Source organism: Alosa alosa, chromosome 3 (genome assembly GCF_017589495.1).
Source record: "Alosa alosa isolate M-15738 ecotype Scorff River chromosome 3, AALO_Geno_1.1, whole genome shotgun sequence".
Lineage (NCBI taxonomy): Eukaryota > Metazoa > Chordata > Actinopteri > Clupeiformes > Clupeidae > Alosa > Alosa alosa.
This window is the reverse complement of record NC_063191.1, coordinates 10,231,844-10,255,651: the sequence shown is the minus strand read 5'-3', so window position 1 is coordinate 10,255,651 and position 23,808 is coordinate 10,231,844. Positions and strand designations below refer to the sequence as shown.

At 41.8% G+C, this 23,808-nt stretch overlaps 1 protein-coding gene across 2 annotated transcripts; it reads left to right on the top strand.

The window, feature by feature from the left end:
* The first annotated feature begins 1,964 nt into the window (after positions 1 to 1,964).
* On the top strand, positions 1,965 to 10,527 carry LOC125292450. Of its 2 annotated transcripts, none has more exons than XM_048239732.1 (4): positions 1,965 to 2,057; positions 3,816 to 4,121; positions 5,126 to 5,328; positions 9,172 to 10,527. In XM_048239732.1, exons 1-4 carry the CDS (start codon positions 1,970 to 1,972, stop codon positions 9,283 to 9,285), a joined length of 711 nt encoding a protein of 236 aa, XP_048095689.1. In that variant the 5' UTR covers positions 1,965 to 1,969; the 3' UTR covers positions 9,286 to 10,527. The 2 variants fall into 2 exon arrangements, with proteins under 2 accessions (XP_048095689.1, XP_048095690.1); XM_048239733.1 differs by lacking the exon at positions 1,965 to 2,057 and adding an exon at positions 3,292 to 3,374.
* Positions 10,528 to 23,808: the final 13,281 nt, after the last annotated feature.

Below are 23,808 nucleotides of genomic sequence, written 5' to 3'. Positions count from 1 at the left end.
GGGTGAACTTCCATTTTGTAATGTGGTTTGATAGTCGCTTGAATAATGGAAGTAAATAATGGAATAATAATGGAATAAAATGCGAGTAAAAAGTGCAGTAGAAGAGGGGTTTAGTAGATTAAATGGCAAGGGCTGCATAAAAAAGGTGGGGGAGGATTGGGATTGGGTGGGGGGCACCAACAAGGAGCACTTATGACAGGTTGATCTCTAATAATGCCAGTCAATATATGGAACTCCTACGGCGTGTGTGATTGTAGGCCTAATGATTTTAAAGCTAAGCAGCAGCAATGGCTGCTGAGTGGAAGGAGACCTCCGGTTAAGCCATAGCGATCTTGTTACTCAATGTTTTTCAAAGGTTGTCTATCACTATATTACAAAGGCAGTGAAATATTAGACAAATGTATGGCCACCGCTTGTAAAAGAAGCCCTATGCAACAATTTTAGCAAAAATGACCTTAATTATGCAGGTTGAGAGTCGTTCTGATGGTTCTACAACACTTTTTGGGTCGTTTGGTGGGTGCTTCGTCTCCCCCTAGTGTTTCTCCTCGGAAAAAACAAATATGCAACTTTCTGGTCGCGGTCCGAACACATCCGGATGTGACTCAGCGGAAGTAGACTATCCTATCGCGCCTCGAAAATGTAGTCAGAGTGTAGTTTCTAAGAAGACTGCAAAACGGACTCCGACTTGGCTTTGTTGCTGTTGAAATTGTAAGTAGCCTATCCTTGGGTGAACTTCCATTTTGTAATGTGGTTTGATAGTCGCTTGAATAATGTGTTTGCTCGACCGTTTTATTGTGAGCCCTGTATGTGTTTAGCTTGGTTTATTGATGGCTAGCTCGCTAGCTAGTGGGGGTTTAGCGTAGCCGTCACTTGCTACCGCAGCTGCAGGGGGAGCTATGTCGTGAAAAATGCGAGCCCAAATCAGGCGAAAACCCAGAAACAGCGAAGGAATAACCAGACCAATAGGGCTTCTTTAACCTATTTCGTATATCAGGATTTTGCAGCCTCCACTGTGCATTTGTTTTAATTCGTCAGTATCATATCATAGCAAAGAACACAGTCTGAACGTACCAGAGAAATGGTACAGCCCAATGAGGGTGAGGGTTTGAAAATCGTATTTCATTAGATTACATCCTGAATTGTTGGTATGTGATGGTAATACTGCATTTAATTACATGCAATATTAGATAACATTACATTTTATTTCATCCCCCCAATTCGAACCATGCTCTCTCTCTCTCTCTCCCCGACCTTCCACGTCTGTCTCTCTCTCCCACCCTCCACCCCCTCTTGCTCATTCTCTGACCTGCTCTGTATCTGTTTCTGTAAAGTACATTACAGTTCCTTTATATATGAAACATGCTGTATACTGTAAGTGATGGTAATAGTAGTCCGCCCCATGGAGACTCAACAGATCATCTGTTAACATTCAAGTTCAGATTCAAGTTCAGTATGTCAATTTGTTGTTACTGACAATTAAGGTCAGCCAAGGTCACCCCCTAACCTTAATTTTAATTATAAAATTGTAGTTAACAGAGTGTGAAGAGATGGTTTGTTGATAAGCAAAGCAAAGATGGAAGTGTGACAAAATAAACTTGCTCTACCTTGCCTCCAACATCACGTCTGTCTGTCTAGACCACTCCTCTCTGCATAAGGGGCAAGTGTATGGGCGGTTGGATGGGTATGTGTGTTGTGTACTTTTCTTTATGGTTCCTCTTTTTGTTGTGTGTGTGTGTGTGTGTGTATGTTTGTGCATATGTATGTTTGTGTGTGTGTGTATGTCTGCATGCGTGCATGTGTGTGTGTATGTATGCATGCGTGTATGTGTGTGTATGCATGTGTGTGTGTCTGTGTGTGTGTGCACGCGCATGCATGCGTGTGTGTGTGTGCATATGTGTGACAGCATGGGTATGTGTAGCCTCATTTCCTCCCCTCCCTCCCTCACTCTGCGTCTGGCTCCCCAGCAGACATGGCGAAGCTCCGCAGCTCAGGACTCTCCACAGTCGTCTCCCTCTGCCTGGCACTTCTGCTCCAGACCCGTGCTGAAGACTGCATCAGTGGGTATCCACCGGGGGCACCGTCTTGGGCACTGGGCACTGGGGTGGACAAATGGGCAGCTGGGGGGACCACAATGAGGATCTTTTTACACCAGCTTCAGTGGTGAGAGAGAGAGACAGACAGACAGACAGACAGACAGACAGAGAGAGAAGAAGAAGACTTTGACTTTTGAAATCCCTTTTATTGAACCATACTATGGATCAATTACTCAATCCACCCCCTGTTAATACACACAGCAAACCAGTGGTACAGAATGTTGTTTCACCATTTAAAAATCAGTCTTCCTTCATTAGCAAAATGGATCAAGCCTTTTCCCACGCACCATTTACATCCAAACCAACTAAGGTTATTTGTAAAGAGAGAGAGAGAGAAGAGAAATCTTGCATCTGTTTACAACAGCTTCAGCACCGGGGAGAGCTGTGGTAGATGAAACACGTTTTAATCAAACGTCCATATCGATCTAGCGGGTTTTAGGGGATTAAATACAACCCGACACTAAAAAACAGGCCTCTATTTATCCAGATATGTAACCACCAGGCGTGTAAAAGCGACAGGTGTCTATTTGGGAGTTTTAAGCCTATGCATTTTGGCGTAATTAAAATTTTAGGTTATCAGATCATTAATGCTATGAATAGGAGAATATGTTTGGTTGAGAGTCTTTTGTCTGTGTCGGAGAAAGTTTGTTTGTCTTTGACAGTGTGTATGAAGTCTGAACCCACTTCCTGTAGTCTGTAGTAAAGTGTGGTTGTTTTGTAGATGTTATAGTTGTTGTTTGATTTAACTGTAAAAGATAGCTCAGTTGTAGAACATGATATTAAAAATCTGTTTAATTGTTTGTTAATTGGCTCGGTAATAATTGATGTACAATGACTGACTACCAAGATTTGTGGCATTGAAAGAACTGTCTGTTTTTTTTTTTCAAAATAGATGGAATATTCTATTAAAAGCATAGTTCCAATTAGACGTAAATCCCTTTCACTAGCTTGATGTTGCCACAGGTTTGGACAAAAAAGCAGGTCTCAATTAGAAGTGTGATCTGGTTTTTATGGAAGTTTTTTGGTTGTGTAAAAACTCACCAGATTGCCCGCTGGAGCTAGTTCTATGCTGCTTAAATTGCAAACACAAAAGTTATAGTAGACGGCACTGCTTACAACGCACATTTTCCACTGAGGCAGGCAGTATTAGCCAGTTGCTAAATGTTTAAATGCTGAATACATCATTAGATCAGTGAGACTGAATTCAGTAACTCAGTTCATTTTACAGAATGCTATGGTCAAATTCATTCAGATTTACCTGCATGGTAAAGAAATGGGAAAGTAAGTGGTGGTGTCCTACCTTTGGGGGCTATTAAGTCTATGTAGTGTATGGCTTTGGGGGCTATTAAGTCTATGTAGTGTATGGCTTTGGGGGCTATTAAGTCGATGTAGTGTATGGCTTTGGGGGCTATTAAGTCTATGTAGTGTATGGCTTTGGGGGCTATTAAGTCTATGTAGTGTATGGCTTTGCAGATTTGGTATGGGGTTATGGTGTTTGGGTGACAGGTTTTTAAAATGTGTGTGACATGCAAAGATTTGGTGTGTAAACAATAGAAAAAAATGTTACATCATATATAGATAGTTGTTTTCTCTGTGTTTAAATGTGCTATGTACAGTATATAATTTTGATTTTAAACAGTGATTTTGTGTCGTGTGTGTGTGTGTGTGTGTGTGTGTGTGTGTGTGTGTGTGTGTGTGTGTGTGTGTGTATGTGTGTGTCAGCCAGCATCAGGGTTGTGCGTCATTCCCTGTCCCACCCTGCCAACCTGAGCTGTGCAAATATGGAAGGAGAAGAGCGGTCCGTCCTCCTGCACAAGGAGGGGCCTCTGATTCACAACCACACCGTCAAAGGCCAGAGTGACACGGTGGCGGTCAAGGAGGGCATGTATCTGCACATCGTAGGGCACAAGGTGTGGTACGAGATCTCACAGGTGACCGATAGTGACGCTGGAGTGTACACCTGCGAGGTGAAAAAGATGTACCCCCCACCTTACAAGGCAGAGAAGCGCATATCTGCTCTCATCACAGGTAATAGTCAAGACCACCACACACACACACACACACAAGTTTGAAGTTTGAAGTTTCAACTGTTAAACAATGTTTCTCATGTTGTATGCACACACACACACGTGTTCAGTCTGTTCAAGTCACAAGAAAAAAGGAAATTTCCATCTCCCAGAACCACCCCCCAACACACACACACACACACTTTCAGAATTCAGAAAGTCAAACTGCAGTACAAGAGAAGAGAACAGATACACATTACTGAGGAACAGAGAGTGCCCTGACCTTTTAAAATCTCAAACACAACATGTCAACAACACAGAAACCACTAGCAATCTGAATCTGAATCCCATGGAAAAAGAAATAGCAGAAGAGAATATGCAAAAGTAAAGAACCTTTTTGGGGGCAACCCCTACTGGTTAGTGCCAGACTTGTAACCGGGTCGCCGGTTCGAACCCGACCAGTAGGCACGGCTGAAGTGCCCTTGAGCAAAGCACCTAACCCCTCACTGCTCTATGTTTACCCCTTTCCGAGAGCGCTGTTGTTGCAGGCATTAGTGCAGCCACTGCGCCGGAATTAGTGTGTGCTTCATCTCACTGTGTGTTCACGGTGTGCTGAGTGTGTTTCACTAATTCACGGATTGGGATAAATGCAGAGACCAAATTTCCCTCACGGGATCAAAAGAGTATATAAACTTAAACTTAAAAAAAAAAAAAACATTTAACTCTTGCCAGTGCCATGTTGTTTTGTGTGATCTGTGATTAACAAGCTGTCAATTCAATTTCTAATACATTTTATAACCTTAACATTCAAGTTCATATTTGAGTAATGTGTTGTTGTTGTTGTTGTTGTTGTTGTTGTTGTTGTTGTTGTTGTTGTTGTTGTTGTTGTTGTTGTTGTTGTTGCTGTTGTTGTTGCTGTTGTTGCTGTTGTGATAAAAGCATGAAGTTGTATATAATTTCCTCCTCTGACCAATGCTTCTGTAGGGGATTGTATTAATATCAGACTCTCTGAATTCCCCCACACAGAGGGCCACTGCCCTGATGAGGGTCAGAACCAGGCTCGTAGACATCTCCACCATGGTCGCCATGGTCACCTGAACTCCTCCCATACGGGGTGCCCCCAGACCCAGCAGGACTCCGCCCCTCTCACCCAGGCCCTGTGGCCAGTGTGCTGTGTGATGCTCTCCCTGCTCTGTGTCGTGCTTCTCGTCATCGTCCTGGTGTTTGGGGTAAGAGTCAAACTGTCAAATTTCCTAATTGCTATACAGTCAGATGTTCCTTCCTTACTTCCTACTTTGGCAGGGTTGTGTGTGCGTGTGTGTGTGTGTGTGTTTCAAAGGGGAGGTTAGTGAGAAAGAGAGGGGATACAGGTAGGCAGAGAGAGAGAAAGACAAGGAGAGAGAGCCCATTGAAGCCCTTTTAAGGTGTGATTTACAACCCTGGGGGCTAAGCCCCCACTGTCTTTCAATCATAGTGATGTCCCTGTCTCTTACCAAAGACGTTAAATTAAAATATAGGCTACTACTGGACATAGACCTACCCTCTTGAACAAAGCATGACTGCACTTCACCACCACACCACTAGACCGAAGAACTCACCCTGCTTTGATGCGAGTGTTTTGTCTATTTACATAGGCGTCCATTGGGCTAGCCTACATGGTTTGATACGTGCTGAAAAAGTCCTGTTTGCTGTTGAACTTGCGCTTCGCCTTTTCTATGTTTATTGACAAACCCATGAATTATGACCCATAATACAGCCTACTTCAATGATTGTGTGAATTGATCTGTAGCTATCCTCTGCCTATGGTTCCAGATAGCCTATCTGAGACGGTGGTCTGGTTCAAATGAGTTGCGTTATGAAATTGAGAATGACACTCCGACTAAATCGTTTAGTCTATTTCTTTGTATTGTGAAATTGAAATGAAATATGGACTATTGCAATCAATAATATGTTGAAATTAATTCAAAGGAATCAATTTCTATGAAAATCTGTCAGGTGTGCGTGTGTCAAGCGCCTAGGCTATTAAATTGTATCGCCTCGGGATGTGCCAACTTTTTATGAGATAGAGAGACCCCCTTATAGACAAAAAGATTATTCGAGCCCTGCTTACCTTGCAGTAACAATGAATGTCAACATTCTTCTCACCACTGATAATGTGATTTGGACTTGAGACTGTATTTTGCCAGTGTTTCGTTTTCTTTCATTTTGGACACCACATACATTGAGTGACAGAACACCCTGATTCGTCATCGGGATGTGCCAACTTTTTATGAGATAGAGAGACCCCTTAAAGACAAAAAGATAATTTGAGCCCTGCTTACCTTGCAGTAACAATGAATGTCAACATTCTTCTCACCACTGATAATGTGATTTGGACTTGAGACTGTATTTTGCCAGTGTTTCGTTTTCTTTCATTTTGGACACCACATACATTGAGTGACAGAACACCCTGATTCGTCATCGGGATGTGCCAACTTTTTATGAGATAGAGAGACCCTGATACTATATTTTTGGACATATTTTTTGGACACCACATACATTGAGTGACAGGTATTGTTAGCAACCCTACCTTTCTCATAAGCCATCATATGTGTTTCTATGATAATCCCTGGTAAAGCAGCTACAAAGTAAATGAAAACATTCTGCATAGATATTTATTTTTTGTATGTCCGCTTATTTTAGGTGTATGTTTACATGTCTATTCATTCTTTACATCAAGATATTCACGTCCAGTCATTTCTAGTAGGTAAAGCAACTTCCTGACTATAAACATGCCAAGTTTCAAAGTTCTCAGAGCTTGTGTGATTGATCTGCACTAATTTATATGCCTTAACTCCAATACAGACAGGCTATATTTTAGTCCTTTTTTGGTTTTGGGGTGTATAACAATATCTGTTAATTTAACAATCTTAGTAAAATAATTTTAGCCAAGAATCCATTTCATATATGGGAGACCTTAGAGATGAGGAAAAACATTGTTGGGTTTAGTTCTACCTCCGGTAGGGGTATCTCAAAAACTAAAGCTCTTTCTGACCATTTGTCACTAGCCTATAAGTTAGTGTCTCTTTCTAGTTATTCAAACAAAGTGTCCTTCAAGTTAGTGAGGTGCAGTGGTAGCCTGCTAGCTAGTAACATCAGCATTGATCAACGTTGTCTTTGAGGGCTGCGTTTCACGAACCTGAGCTGATCGAAATGTCCTCCTGGGTTGCGGGAGATGATGACACACTGTGAGTTTCCACCTCTTGTCCCTGCTCTGCCCGTTTTTTCTAAAGAAACTTCTAATATCCATTTGTCCTTCTGTACACTTATTTCGCTAAGGCTAGTTAGTAGAAGCACGAAACAGCAATGCGATATAGCGTAGAGGAGAAGGTACTTGAAATTGCAACATTTTGCAACAAATGATTCTAAACCTGCCCAGATCACGTCAGATTGTCTTGCGCTGCTGTTAATGCACAATAATGGACACAAAACACAAAAGTCTCTTCTACGGGGCTATTTATTTCATTCACGATTAGAGTTTTTGTTGTTGTTGTTGTTGACGGCCCATAGATCCGGGGCTATCCCCAGACAATCCTGGGCTATAGCCCCGAATGCCCAGGTCTAACGACGCGCCTGCTCATGACGCCATCGAGCAAATGATGATAGACAGTAATGATAGATAGATGTACAATTATAGACAATGATAGACAATCAAACACAAAAGGGAACGTCTTGATTTGGTCCGAAAGTGTAAAGCATTCAACAAAGCAAAAAGCGGTTGCTTTGAAGTATCTAAGATAAGATATAAAATTAAGTTGTTTTTAGTTTCTACATACAACAATTCTTAGTTGATTGTGTCCTTGAATGAAGGAGAAAGGCTCAATGAATGCCTATGTCTGTGCCAAATCATTTCAACAATAGTAAATGCAACTGTATTAGTCATAATACATTTCAGGACTTCCACTCAATTGGAAATGTGAAAGAACGACTTCTACTTTTACTGGAGTAACATTAAACCATATGTATCTCTACTTTCACTCAAGTACAGGATTTGTGTACCTTGTCCACCACATAATGTGGAGATAAACTGAGAGCCTGATGTGAGAAATTTCATTCAGATTGTGAAAATGGGATAGAATTACCTTAGAACAGGACTGGGTTAAAAAATAAACTGACTCAGAGAGAGAGAGAGAGAGAGAAGGTTACCTTGGAAAACGAAACCATATTATGTAAATGAAAGAGGTCTGACAGAAAGGTTACTGACATCTCACATCCCACCTAGTCGGTCAACATTTTTTTCCCCAAATAACAAATAAATCCCATATGCGGTAAGGTGGGGGGTAAATCTTTTGCACCCAGCAGGTGATGTGTGAAGAGTGATGAGCTCACCAATCACCACAGAAGTATCTGAGATCTGTGAGGATGAAGCATCTTCCATCTCTGACCAAAACTCTGACATGACTTGATCACAACTATGGTGTGAAAACACCTTGCAACTGCCAACATCTTGCTAAAATCTCAAATTGCAACAACTTACAGCGATAAATTCACACCGCTGTTTTCAGTGATGCTCTGCAACGATTTCCTCTCGTTGCAAATCTTTGGTGTGAATGTGTCTGGTGCGTGCAAAACTCTTCAGCCAGCTCGTATATTTCTGATGGAGCATCAGCTGTGTTGTAACAGCATCTGCTGTTATATTCTGCTCCTTCCATGTTCAATCCGGCAGTGAATACTTGTTTATGCCCAACAGGGCAACTCTTTATGCAACTTCAATACACACGTAAATCCTTCTGCATCGTAATATGCTCATTGACTAGGTGCAACACCCAACCGGGTCAGTGTAGACAGGTACACTAATTGCCATTAACAATAGCCGCTACAACACACACACCTGACGCTCCACAAGAAATAAAAAGCTTAAACTGAATTGGCCTTAAAAGACGTAGGATGTACAAATGTTTATCAGAGGTCTCAGAGGAGGCCTAGCTAACTATGGTCAGGTGGTGCAAGGCCCTCAGGTCTCAGAGGAGATGTAGCTAACTATGGTTAGGTGGTGCAAACCTCTCACACTGGTGTGTTTTCCCCTCCACCAGCACAAACTAAGAAGCAATGCCCAGAGGGAGAGCGAGTACGTCAACACCAGACCTGCAGACTGCAAGAGACAAAAGGGGGTGCTGAGGCCAAAATGGGAGGGCCTGCTGTTCTGATCCGACCAGCTCCAGCAAGCCCAGCCTGAACCCTCAGGAGAAACCCCAAACACACAAGGTCCAGCAAGCCCAGCCTGAACCCTCAGGAGAAATAACAAACACACAAGGTTCAAAAGTATTGGGGCTATTGAAACTACTATTGACATATGTTTTGTATGTTTGTTCATTTGTTTGTTTATCATAATATACTGTATAAGTCTAATATATCTAAGTGAAGCTAATAGCGTATACATATATAATATAAAAATATAGTATATAGTCCCATATGCAAGATCCCTTATATAGTCCCATATGCAAGATTCCTATACGCACAAAAATTGGAGTGTCAGTTTATTGTTCCCCGCCACTCAACAGAGTTAGTGTATGCGTGAGATACAGCAGGCTCGTTGTCTGACTTTGTACTCAAGTGCATGATGATGGGTGTTATATCCGTCTGTTCTGCTGCTCAGGAATATGTTCATGTTCATATGAGGTACATACCCATTTAGGGGTCATGAGAGGATTACCAACCCCCCCCCCCATTACCTAGTTAAACATGTTTTTTATAATTCACTGGAATAGTGTGGTTGCTTTGTGGCTAGACCTCAATTAGGGCAAGAATGGATGGTGGTCATAGTGAACAACAACAGGAAGTGACTCAAAGCAGTCTGATTGATGGAAATAGTCTTTGTCATTGTATCCTTTTATTTTAGTGTGTTTTCTCTTTACCTTAATGTATACATACAGAAAAGAATAAATAAAAAGAAGAGAATGCATGGCAAATATATGGACCTTAATCTATTTGGCATGCATTCTTATCTTTTTGGGGACTTCTTTTCTACATTTTCCCTGCACTTTGTTCATCTATGTTTTAAACCTCTGTCAAGCACTTTGCTCACCTAAACATCAGACACAGTCTTGTTGTAAATATGCATTTTTTTTTTTTTTAAAAGGTTTGTTAATATTTTCATGTAGAGATGTTATATTGCTCTCATCTTACTACTGATCTCCATTAAACTTTAGAGTATTACGTTTTAAGATTAGATGCTACATGGATGGTCTGTCCTTGTATTTGTATCACTGGCAATGTGATTGACTGTAGCCTAATAAGTATAACTGTCTCTCTTGTTAAAAATTTTGGTTTAATCAATGTCATCTGGATCAGTATTCTTACAGTAACTCAACTGTATACTTAGCATACCCAAAGAGAATAAATATGCATAAACAATAAATGCATATATTGTCATTTTCTCTTGGCCATAATGTATCTGGATTAAACAGAGACACGAGCTGGGTAACCATGACCATGTTTTTTTTTTCATGGGTAACCATTATAACCATGGTTTATCACTGTTGATAAATAAGCACCATTTTCCGCAGGGGCGTTGCTAGAAAATGTGGGCCCTATGACACACACAATTCTGGGTCCTCTGAGGCCCCTGTCAGTGCTGGGCCCTCATCCTAACTCCTGATTCTGATTATGGGTCCTTCTGGGACCCCCATTAGTGCTGGGCCCTCATCCTAACTCCTGATTCTGATTATGGGTCCTTCTGGGACCCCCATTAGTGCTGGGCCCTCATCCTAACTCCTCCTCCCCACCAGCAGCTCCATTGATGCCCCGCATGAGGATCGAACTCACAACAAGTCAAGTCAAGTCAAGTCAAGTCAAGTCAAGTCGGCTTTTATTGTCAATTTCTTTACATGCACTGGTCATACAAAGAATTGAAATTTCGTTTCTTACTTTCCCATGCAGACATAGACATGCTTTAAATACAGACATAGACATACTATAGACATAGCCATAGACAATAAACATTAAATTAAAGTGCAAGACTGAAATATAGAACATGCTGTATCAAAATAGAAATATAGGACATATATATAAAAAAAAATAGAGGTAGTTGTGTTGTATATTTATATAGTCTTAACAGTTAAACCAACCTTAGATTATGAGACTGATGTGCTACCTAGGAGCATCAGGCTCAGCTGCAGATGTCAGTACGGATAACTTAATGTTTGCTAAAAGAAAAATGATGCTATTTACAGTAATATTTTTCAATAACTCATTGGCCTTGGCTCATCTGCTATGCATAAACCATTAGTGCTGTGGTTAGGAGCATCATCATTACCATGGTGCACCATATACTGCATTAAAACCATAATGAATTTCCGTAAGGGATATGATGTGGTAGTATTAGGTTGGGTTTGAAATTTCCTTTGTGGTAGGGGTACAGCAACAGACAAACATGTGTGGTTTAGAGATGTAGTGGTGCTGGGAAACTCCTGCTGTTTCTCAGTAAGGGCAGAGGATTTATATGTAAACAGGCCACAGGCTGTTAAGAGATAAGTTGTTATACACACACACACACACACAGGCTTTATCTCTGTCTCTCGATCACACACACAGGCTTTATCTCTCTCTCTATCACAAACACAAAAATACACAGGCTCTCTCTCTGTCTAAGATTGGATGATACATGGATTCAGTCAGTGGTCAGTGTCAGAAGTATGATTTGCTATAATAAGTAGTAGTCTCTATTTATCTTTTTAGTCTCTTGAATTTCCCCTTGGGGATCAATAAAGTGTCCGTCCGTCCGTCCGTCCGTCCTTGTGCTGCTGAAAAAGCTTTTTGGATCTCTGCCAATGACGTCTGGATCAGTAAATACAGAACAGGCGTAGATGTGGTAGACTCCTCCCAGCTTGATCCACCAAAGTTGCTAAAAAAATAAAAGCCTGAAATATTCCATTTACATATTTCCATTTAAGTTTTCACACATTTTGATATGACACTTACATTTGAGCTCTGGTGCATCTTACTTATATCAATGGTCCTTGAGATGCTTCTACAACTTGATTGGAGTCCACCTGTGCCTAAATGAAATCACTGGACATTATTAGGAAAGGCACTGGCACACATCTAGATAGATAGATAGATAGATAGATAGATACTTGTACATGTACATGTATTGATCCTCAAAGGGAATTCAAGAATTTAGAAGACTTTATGTAAGGTCTCACAGTTGATGGTGTATGTCAGAGTGAAAACCAAGCCACGTGAGGTTGAGAGAATTGTCTGTAGACCTGCGAGACAGGGTTGTGTGAAGACACAAGAGCACAGTAGCCTCCATCATTCTCAAATGGAAAAGTTTGGGACAACCAACAGTCTTCCTAGATCTGTCCGCTCAGCCAAACTGAGGACCCCAATGGTTACTATGAATGACATCCACAGTTCCTTTGAGAGGATGAGAGAAGCATAAACAAAAACAAACATCAGTGCAGCTCAGTGTCTGGTTTCTTCCACTTCCAACCAACTGTGGCCAAATAGTTTAGTTTCATCAGGCCAGATGATATTACTTCAGTCGTACAGGTGTTTTTGGGAAACTCCCTGCAAAAAACTGCTTCCATTTGTCCACTCTACCATAAAGGCCTGATTTGTGGAGTGCTGGACTGATGTTTGTCCTTCTTCACGCTTCTCTCATCCTCTCAAAGGAACTCATGGAAATTTCTTTCATGGGCTTACATAAGGAAAAGATTTTGCATGTAATCAGTTGAAAACAACAGTCCTCCAACCTCAAACAGAAAAACGTCTGCAGCAGATTCCTTATTTACAGTTTTTTTTTAAATGCTTACCCACAAAATCTTTGCAAAATCTCAAACACCATAACCATACCAAATCTGCAAAACATTAATAGCCAGCCTTTGACTGTTTTCAATTTCATAAAAATCTTTTGCAAAACACCACACTCAACTCTACATAACACACAAAATATAACAGGGAGTTATCGATTTCCATTTTCAAAGTCAAAGTCAAAGTCAAAGTCAGCTTTATTGTCAATTTCTTCACATGTTCCAGACATACAAAGAGATCGAAATTACGTTTCTCACTATCCCACGGTGAAGACAAGACATATTTTACCAATTTAAGTCCACAGACAAACATAACATTCAAGTAAACAAAAAAGTAAGTAAATAAGTAAATAAGAGGGCACATATAATAATGAAAAAATAAGAGCAGCAAAATTTGGTTGAAATTGTGCATAGACAGTCAATAAAATACTAGTGCAAAGTCAGGCCAATAAAAGGCTTGGGTAGTTCTGTTTGACCTAAGTAAGAAAGAAAGTGGCATAGTGGTGCAAGTTATGTAAGAGCAGCAGAAGTGTTGTGTTTTCAGGACAACAACAACAAGTTGTAAAGTGTACAAGTGTGCAAGTGTGCAAGTGGAGTAGTGCAGGCGGCCATTGTGGGTCCAATGTCCAGGATGTTATGTAGCTGAGGGTGGAGGGGGGGAGAGGAGGGAGAGAGTTCAGCATCCTTACAGCTTGGTGTATGAAGCTGTTGGTGAGTCTGGTAGTGCGGGAGCGCAGGCTTCTGTACCTCTTCCCAGAGGGCAGTAGATCAAACAGATTGTGAGCGGGGTGACTTGCATCACTCACAATTTTGGTCGCCTTGCGGGTGAGGTGGGTGGTGTAAATGTCCTTCAGGGAGGGGAGTGAAGCACCAATAATCCTTCCAGCTGTGTTCACTATGCGCTGCAGGGCTTTCCTGTTGTATTCAGTGCAGCTTCCGCCCCACACAGCGATACAGCTGGAGAGGATGCTCTCAATGGTGCCTCGGTAGAATGTGGTCATGATGGCTGGTGGAGCACTTGCTCGCCTGAGTTTCCGCAGGGAAGTACAGGCGGCGCTGAGCTCTCTTCGCCAGTGATGCAGTGTTGGTGGTCCAGGAGAGGTCTTCACTGATGTGCACCCCAGGAATTTGGTGCTGCTCGCCTCTCCACCACAGCACCGCCGATGGTCAGTGGCAGGTGTTGGGTGTGACCTCTCCGAAGTCAACAACAATCTCTTTGGTCTTGCTGGCGCTCAGCAGGAGGTTGTTGTCCCTGCACCACGTGGTCAGATGGTCGACCTCCAGCCTGTATTGAGTCTCGTCAGCCCTTGGTGATGAGACCCACCAGAGTTGTGTCGTCAGCAAATTTTACTATGTGATTGTTGCTGTAGGTTGCAGTGCAGTCATGCGTCAGCAGGGTGAAGAGCAGCGGACTGAGCATGCAGCCTTGGGGGGCCCCTGTGCTCAGTGTGATGCTGCTTGAGGTATTGTTGCCAACACGTACTACTTGGGGCCTCTGACAGAGGAAGTCCAGTAGCCAGTTGCAGAGGTAGGTACTGAGTCCCAGTTTGTCAAGTTTGCAGATGAGTTGTTGTGGTATTATGGTGTTGAATGCAGAACTGAAGTCTATAAACAGCAATCTCACATATGAGTCTCTTTTTTCCAGGTGGGTGAGGGCTGGGTGGAGGGCAGAGCAGATTGCATCCTCTGTAGACCGCTTGGCTCGGTATGCAAACTGGAAGGGGTCCAGGGTGGGGGGGGAGAATGGATTTGATATGTGACATGACAAGCCGCTCAAAGCACTTCATGATGATGGGTGTCAGTGCCACAGGGCGTAGTCATTGAAGCAGGATGGAGCAGTTTTCTTCGCACAGGTATGATGGTGGCAGCTTTGAAACATGATGGGACGATGGCTTGCTTCAGGGAAGTGTTAAAGATGTCTGTGAAGACATCCTTAAGCTCCCCCGCGCAGTCCTTCAGCGCCGCGACCTGGGATGTTGTCTGGACCTGTTGCCTTACGGGTGTTGATAGCAGCAAGTGTCCTCTTCACGCTGTCGGCAGAGAGGCACAGGGGCTGCTCATGTAGAGGGGGGATGGGTCTTTGTGGGCAGGTGCTGTTTTGTGCTTCTTGGCGAGCAAAGAAGCGGTTCAGGTTGTTGAGCAGAGGGATGTTGCTCTCACAGCTCTGTGGCGCGGGCTTGTAGTCCGTGAGGGCCTGAATGCCCTGCTATAGGCTTTGTGCGTTCCTGCTGTCTTTGAAGTGGGTGGTTATCTTGTGAGTGTATTCCTTTTTTGCTTCCTTGATGCCACGGGACAGGTTGGCTCTCGCTGTTCTCATGCCAGCTTCATCCCCAGCTCTGTAGGCTTTGTCTCTGGCCCTCAGCAGCCTGAGGACATCCCCTGTCAGCCATGGCTTCCAGTTAGCCCGAGTGATGATGTCTTTTGTGTGGGTCACATCATCGATGCACTTGGTGGTGTAAGAGGTTACAGTGTCTGTATACTCCTCTATGTCTGTCCGGTTGTTGTAAGTGGCTGCCTGCTTAAACATTTCCCAGTCTGTTGTGTCAAAGCAGTCTTGGGGAGCATCGGAGGCTCCCTCAGGCCACACTTTTACCTGCTTACGAACCGGTTTGTTTGCTTTTACCCTTTGTCTGTATGCGGGCATTAGCATAACAGTGATATGGTCTGAAAGTCCAATGTGGGGGAGGGGGGTGGCTTTGTATGCTCCTTTGTGTGTAGTGTAGACCAGGTCCAGGATGTTATCTCCTCTTGTTGGAAAATCAACATGCTGGTGTAGATTTTCAAACACAACCTATGAAAATGCTTCACACATTCACACACACATACTCCTTCATGCTCATCACATGTAGGCCTATACACGCATACATACCCAGCTTTTTCAAAAGTCTATTTGGTTTCTGTCCAATGTAGTTGTTGTTGTATTTTGCATTATGTTTTTCTTGTGTGCTGTAAAACACTGAATTCAGAACAGCATTTTTTTTTGTAGCATTTCCTGTTTCAATGTTGCTTACATATTTGCTGTGTATATTTGAGCAGCTTCTCTCTGCAGATTTCTTTCACTCTTGACTGGAAATATAAAAGCCCACGAAAGAAAGAAGAGCTTTAGGTTAAGGCAAACAATGTGTACATTATATATCCAAAAAAATATCTTATGACAAACATGTTTACATTATGAGGCAAATTCTCGCTTTTGAGATGTGTTTGTATATAATGTTTATATATAATGTACATATTATGTCAATGCAGTGTTTCATTGTGCAGGACAGATGAGGCATTTGGCATTTTGTGTGAACAATAGCTGGGTTTGTGTGTAGAGTTGGTGTGTTTGAGGAAGAGATACATGTGAAAGTATGCAACTCCACCACTAGAGGGAGCTCTCCTCCCATCTAAACTTTCATACTGTCTTGTAACTATTGCATCTTTGAAGCATTCAAAAGCAGTAGTGAAATTCAGTGCAGTAGCAGTCCTCAGCCTGTAGGTGTCATTGCTCTCTATGTAGTTCTCGTTGACCATTGGATAGTAATGGCAAAGGTTTATATTGCTCTCTATGTTTCTCACCCTGGGATAGTGAGGGCAAATATATTTTAATCTTTACCATAAGTTGCATAATAACTCTTTGTGAGCTCTCTGTGTAGCGTATTTCATTCTCAAGGCAACCCAATGTTGATTACATCATCTGAGGACAGAAAACAGCAGACAAGAGTGAATAAAAGCATGAGGGGCAAATACATATCAAAAAGGAAAATATAAGAAATACAAAAATTGAAATTGAAAAGAATGAATAAAAAAAATAAAACTACCATACATTAAATAAAAAATATAAGAAATATAAAAATAAATAAAAATACATCAGTTAGATATCATACTGAAAATATAGAATAAAACATAATTAAACACTGAGTGCAAGTGTAAAGAATGAAAAATGAAATATGAAAGTCATAAAACCCAGAGAGCAGCTTCTTGTGTAAGATGTGTATATACTGTATGATCGGACTAAAAGAACACCACTGAGAATGCTTTAGTGTTAAAACTAGCAGTTGGGGAGCATCTGGAAGTTAGTTCTAGAGGTGAACTGTGTAATGCTGCAATCCAACTGGTAGTATATTTTTCAGTTCTCTGATGACTCCATGTGCAATTGTTCTTTTGACTGCCTGTGTTGTTGTAGGCCCACTGCATGTTACAAAGTAAGCATTTGTAAACACTTTTGTCATAATATGACATTTGGGATGCATCACATACACCTAAAACCTAAAGCTCTTCAGTCTTTCATTGGCTTCTATGTTTATTCCCATACAAGAGTGAAAGTCATCTAGAGAAATAATTGGACAGAAATCAAACACACTTTTGAAAAAGCTTATCACTTTTAGAAATTGTGAATGAGTGTGAATAAGTGGTGAATATGTGGTGAATAAGTGTGCCGTGTCCTTAGGTTGGGTTTGAAAATGGAAATCTAACTTCCTGTTAGATTTGTGTGTTGGGTAGAGAGTTGTGTGTGGTGTTTTGCAAAACCTGTTTTATGAAATTGAAAAATGTGTGACATGCATGCACGTGACAAGATGTTTGTGTGAGGGCCGGTGGAAATAATGGAACTCTCTGCAGCATTATGAGAGCCGCATAATATGCTTTGGAACTGGATGCCTCTGTATGTATTTGTATAAAATAAAATGTTCCATTTGACTCAACGCAACGACCTAAGCACAAGTGATTGAGGGAACTTCTGAAAGGGTTCTGTGGTTCATGCCATTCTCAGCCCAAATCCATCATTCATCATAAGCTGACGGTAACAGCGGAAAGACTTGCAGTTTGATGGCTTCCCATCCGCTGTTAGTAGCCACAGGCTTCATAAGGGCCTGCCCCAGAGGAGTTTCAGGTGTGCGTGTGTGTGTGCGCATGTGTTCATGTGTGTGCATGTAGACATTTTGCATGCAGGTGCATGCCACACATGACGTCTCTCTCCTGTGTACACACAGAGCTCATAATTATATGGCCATCATCCCATACTGCATTGTGTGTCTGTTACTCCTGCAAAAGATGACAACACTGCACAGTTTTGTGCATGTCCCTGCCTCCAGCACAGTACTCTAAGTCCTATGCACAGGTTAAAGGGATATTCCACCATTTGGGGAATTACACTCATTTTCCACCTCTTTAAAGGAACACGCCACCATTTTATAAAATTGGGTTATTCACCGTCTCCCACCGTCTCCATTTTTGTCTGCGTGAATGCATTGTCGTAGTCCGGTAGCGCCCCCGCTAGGTTATCTTAGCATAGTGAATGGAATCCTTTGTAGCCAGATAAGCCAAACAAAAAACATAATCCCTAATTACTTCTTGTGGCCTCCGTCACGAGTACAAATAGCAATGCAGATTACAGTTAGACGAGGTAATCTCCTAGGCAGGTATTGACTTGGGACTGTATTGGGGTGAAGCACTGCTACTTGGGACCAGTGTTGGTCAAGTTACTTGGAAAAAGTAATTAGTTACTGATTACTGATTACTTATCCAAGAAAGTAATCTAGTTACTTTACTGATTACTTATTTTCAAAAGTAATTAGTTACTTTACTTAGTTACTTTACAAAAACACACTAGCTATACACAACCTGAATAATGCTTTTTTTAAAACTTGGTTTTATTAGTTTCAATCTTAACTTTTTGGTGTGTATACTCCTTCATTCGAATAGATGTAAATAAAATACAGCAAAAAAAAAATATTAAAACCAAAGTCTCTATTAACATTTACATCTTTTAACAGTTGCAGTGCAGAGAGGAGTAATGCATTTACCAAAACAGAAAAATGCTGTTGCATGCCACATTTAGGCTGTTCTAATGTCAAGAAGAGTATGTGTTTGAACTGTGTGTGTGCAGTGCCGCTGCTGGCTATTTTGGTGCCCAAAGCAGAACTGTTAGTTTAAAATATTTCTTAAGAAATACTACTAATTTGATGCAGTTTAACTCATTTATAAATGGTGCGCTGTCACTTTAAGAGCATCTACACAAATCTCATAATGATCAGCTCCATTCAAATATAAGCCTATGGCTAGTCCACAAACTCCACATTTGGCACTATATTAGCAATAGTCATGATATTAAGTTGGTATAAACAGCTAGCTAGACATTTTCTGTTTGCAATTAAAAGTGATAGCCTATATGAGCCTGGTAGCACCTACCTGAGTGGAATGTGTTTTAATCGGCATAGGCTACTGTGCTTCATGTAAATGCTTAGTTTAAGGCAGTGGTTCTCAAACTTTTTCTTTCATTCCCCACTTTGATCAAGGGGGCCTTTTCGAGCCCCACCTGTCCCTCATCGCTCTAAGAAAGTGGTAGGTCAAGCTTAAAATTGTCAAATGCATTGAAATAATGACAAGTTCTAAATATATCCTCTTCAGCAGAGTTAAAATCAGCTGGTGCTGCAGATAATAATAAATAAATACATAATGTGCCATTGTAAATTAAACACACATATTTCTGTTTTCCAGCAACATATTAGGAAGCATAGGCCAATATTTTACAGCATTGTACAATATATTCAATGAAATACCAACATGCTGCATTAAATGGATCCATAATCCAGTCATACTGAGCACTGCCTGGTTGGGAAATATTTTTGAAATAAACTTTGCAGGGATGTGATGTAGGCCTACTGTTTAATACATGGGATCACAAGAGTGGCTCCCGAAGCAGACGTTTTCAACGCTGGTTTAAGGGAAACGAATTATTGAAGACTTCAACACTCACCAGCCCCATTACAAAAAGGCAAAGACCACATTATATTTTTGCCCATTTTCCAAATCACAGCTATTTTTTCATTCATGGGTTTCTAACCCCTCTACCGTCCCAGCTACATTTTACTGTTTATCTATGCTCAGTGGTCATACAGTGCAGTTTGGGCCTGCACATCGACTCTCAGCGTCCCCCAGCCCCGCCGCTGTTGTTCTGCAGCTGCTCTGAGCGGCGTCCACGAAAAAAGACCGTTGCTAATCAAATACGAAATATATATAGGCCTAAACAGGCCTCACGCTGAATCTGTTTTGTGATTGATTTTTGTCCATGATAAAATGACACGTCTTGTTGCCTACATTTAATGTTCCTATTGATTTAAAGAAAAAAATCATTACAACCAATGCTGATGTGGTAGTGTTTTTATTTTACCCAACCTCTCCTAGTCTCCTATTGCAGACAGTGGGCTAAATCTGCTTAATAATAAAATAGGCTCATAGGGACATTTTCTTATAATTCCAGAAGAAACCAAAACAACAGTCTCGTTTTTTATTTAAGCAATATAGCATGAGCGTGAGTGGCCTATAGCCTACCCGGGGGTGTAGTTTTTTTTTTTTTAAATTGTGTGTGTGTGTGGGGGGGGGGTTGCCAGAGGATCAAAGTAAGGTCAGGGGGCGTTTGCTCAAAAAAGGTTGAGAACCACTGGTCTATGGCAAAATCACGGTTTAGTAACGCAGTAACGCAGGCTGCTTGCAGGAAAGTAAAAGTAATCTAATTACTGTTTTTGCAATTGTAATCCCTTTCTTTACTCGTTACTTGAAAAAAGTAATTGGATTACAGTAACGCGTTACTTCTAACGCGTTACTGCCCATCACTGCTTGGGACTGTATTGGGACGAAGCACTGCTACTTGGGCGCAGAAATGGTCTGTGATGTAGCGAGTGAGAAAAGTACTAATGTGTAGCATGATATCTCTAGCCTGACGAGCCAGACCCACATTAAAATGTAGGGTCTGGGCACTCACCGTTCGCAGTGCTCAGTCCGAGGGCCGGGATAATCAGTTGTCTTTCAAATTCCCTCTGCACGCAATAGGACAAGGGCAGCGCTATGAGTCCCATGCGTTTCCCACCAGCGGAGCTTAACTCGTGTCACACTGTTCGCCAACAGCAACATCCATCTTATTTGTTTTCAAGTAGCAGGGAATTCAAGCCAAACCGTTGCAACTCTGCCATCAATTATGTTAAGCCCACCTAACGACTATATACACGATTTCATTGGCCTGATTGAGTTTCGATTTCTGGAGCTCACAAGCCAACGGAGAGTTGCTAGACTAGCCCTGGCTAGGTGCGCGTCTAGATTTCTAGGCTAGTTGAAGCATACAGTATGGCTACTTGTCACTCGTGGCACACTCTGAGAAGGCGAGACATGGGCTTGTGTCCCTACCAAAGCTGTGACCAAACCTATGCCCTTCATACACTCTGTGTAATACTGGACAATTATTTTCTACACCTCTGGAGTGAAGCTATATTGTCATTTAGTTGGCTCAAAATTGCTCAAATGCTCAGTACTTTTTACCTAGCAGTGGTAGGCCTAATAGTATTGGATTGGTGTTTGTATCAGTTCCAACAGTGCTATTATGAGGCACCTCCATATATCTGCCATGCCTGTAGAAGTCTTCTATGTGCCTGTGTGGTGATGGTAATTCTCATGTGGAGTGATGTTGGTGAATCTCGTTACTGTTTATTGTGGCTTCTTTGGACAAGGTAGAACAACTGATGGGCAAAGTGATTTTCAGAGTATTAAAGAGAAGACCATTCTTGAAATGTAAAGGACGTTAGACATTCCTCCCTAAAATGAATTACTTTCTCAATTAACATTAATCTGCCCACTTGGAGGTGTCACAAATTTGGACACTCAAATGCTTACTTGCGTTATGCGTCTGTGTACTTCCTCCTGGGATGGTTGATTGATAGAAGATTCTTGGACTTGAGCCTATTGCTCTGACAGTTAGTATTGCGCTAGCTAAGGGGGGCTTTAGAACCGTACTGCTTAAAACGGAAGCTTTGGAGTTTAACACACAGTTGGGATCGAAAGTAGAACGTGATTGCTCTATGAGGAGTGTCACATCAGATGATTTGTAGATAAACTTCCTGGAGAGCGGAACTATGATATCCCGGCCATAATGGTACAGGAATGTGGGTAAGATACAGCCAAATATTTGCTTTTTAAAGCCTTAGACAGACTAATTACGCAATCAACATTAAATCCGCCAAAAAATAACGGATATTTTCCATAAATAGATAATGACACTGTTACACGGTCAATGCCATAGCGTGCTAGTTGATTAAGCCTACGATGAATTCAGTCACACACAGGCACGCACACACAGGCACACAGATAAACACACACATGACATGAACACACACACACACACATAAAAACACACGCAGGAATGCAGGCACACGGACACACACACACACACAATTACCCCATTACCCCCCCAACAGGCACACAGATAAACACTGTAAGTCCCATTGTACCGAATTTTGGTTGCAGTTCCAAAGTTCCATTGGGGGCGATCGCCATGAGTGCCAAATGAATGGAGCTAGACGGCTAAATTTGTCTCCTTCACCTGATTGTCGTTGACAAATCTCGGATTTGTAGTTTGTGTAACTTCAACATGGGTTATAGGTCAAAAGTTGAAAGATCGAGTGCTTATGTCCTTTTGATTTCTTTCAGGTTGGGTCGTTGTTGCCCATAACACGCTAGCATTGTGCTAATGAATGACGTCATTGACACGTTTGAAAGGCTATTTAGAACAATTAAGTGACTTTACAAAATATAATACTCAACCAAGTGTATTTTCTTTGCCTTCCCTTTTGAATACAATATTCAAATTATTGTAGCGACCGGCTGTCAATCAGGGAGTGCCCGTGCTATGCATAACCCCGGGCACGCTCATGTTGGCAGCCTGGCGAGAGGGGGACGGGACCCCCAGGGAATATAGGCTACGGTTTGAGGAAGTTCTGTCTTTTTTTGGTTCTGGGCCTGACACGGGCCGCTGTGTGTTATATGCTGCATTGTGTGCTTTGGTGACAATAAACCAGTTCATGAAACTCTGGCTCTTGGTAAAACGCTACATTATTTTCAAATTAAAAATTATATCCCGAGAAAAGTCAAGGGGTTTTGAGGGGTACAGCTCCATAGACCTCCATTCATTCTGCACTCGTGGACGAGCACCCTCATGTGGAGCCACAGGAGGAACTGCAACCAGTTCAGAAACCGGAAGTTTTCCGAGAGTGGCAGTTCTCTGACTGTAGCATATTAAACCAGAGGTGCTGGTGTCACAGCAATGGAGGATATATCTTACGTGCCATGAAGTTCAAAGTTCAGTTCACAAATTTTAAAATGAACTTGTCCAGTTCATAGTTCCTAATTCAAAATTTTGAACTGAGTTCACAGTTCCAAAAATGAACTAGTTCATAGTTCTATTTTCCATATGTTGCTACGAGCTATTATTTTTCAAAATTATTGCCACAGCCCATATAGAACCACAGATTATTTTATCAGCAATATTTTATTAAGTTTATGAAAGCTGGCCTTTCCACCTTACTCAAAGGCTGCAGGTCTTCGACAATATACTGCACCACCAGGTTGTCCAGCTGCAGCTGGAAGATGACAACGGAGCCACTATTGTGGAGAACGCAGTTAAATGAGAGTATAGTTCCATGTCAAATCAGCCTAGAAAATCGCCACGTTTCATTTTCCGTTGGTCTTATTCGACTTTTTAACTTGGGAGGAGACTAGTTTTAAATAGGAAAATTACCGGAAATCTTAGTCACTTTTAAACATGATGCTAGCAGGCGAGAAGCTAATGGTCTAATCAGATTCAATGATCTATGCTAGGCTGGAGCTAAAACTCGTATTGGCAGACTCAGAGAACGACTGGATGAACTGGAGAAAGGTAAAAAGCAATTAACTCAAGGGGAGGTGGAAAATGGTGGAATATCCCTTTAAGGCTGAAGCCCTAATCAGTAGGCCAAGGCTGCCCCTAGCCACAGCTGACATAGTCCTTGATGCTGTTCAGTGCCATACTTTGTGCCCTATCCAAATCCCTTTTTTAGGAATAACCTATTCCTGAATCCAGAGTTCTCGCGAGAGCACAATGGAATTGACTCTGCGAGACACTCTGGCAAAGAC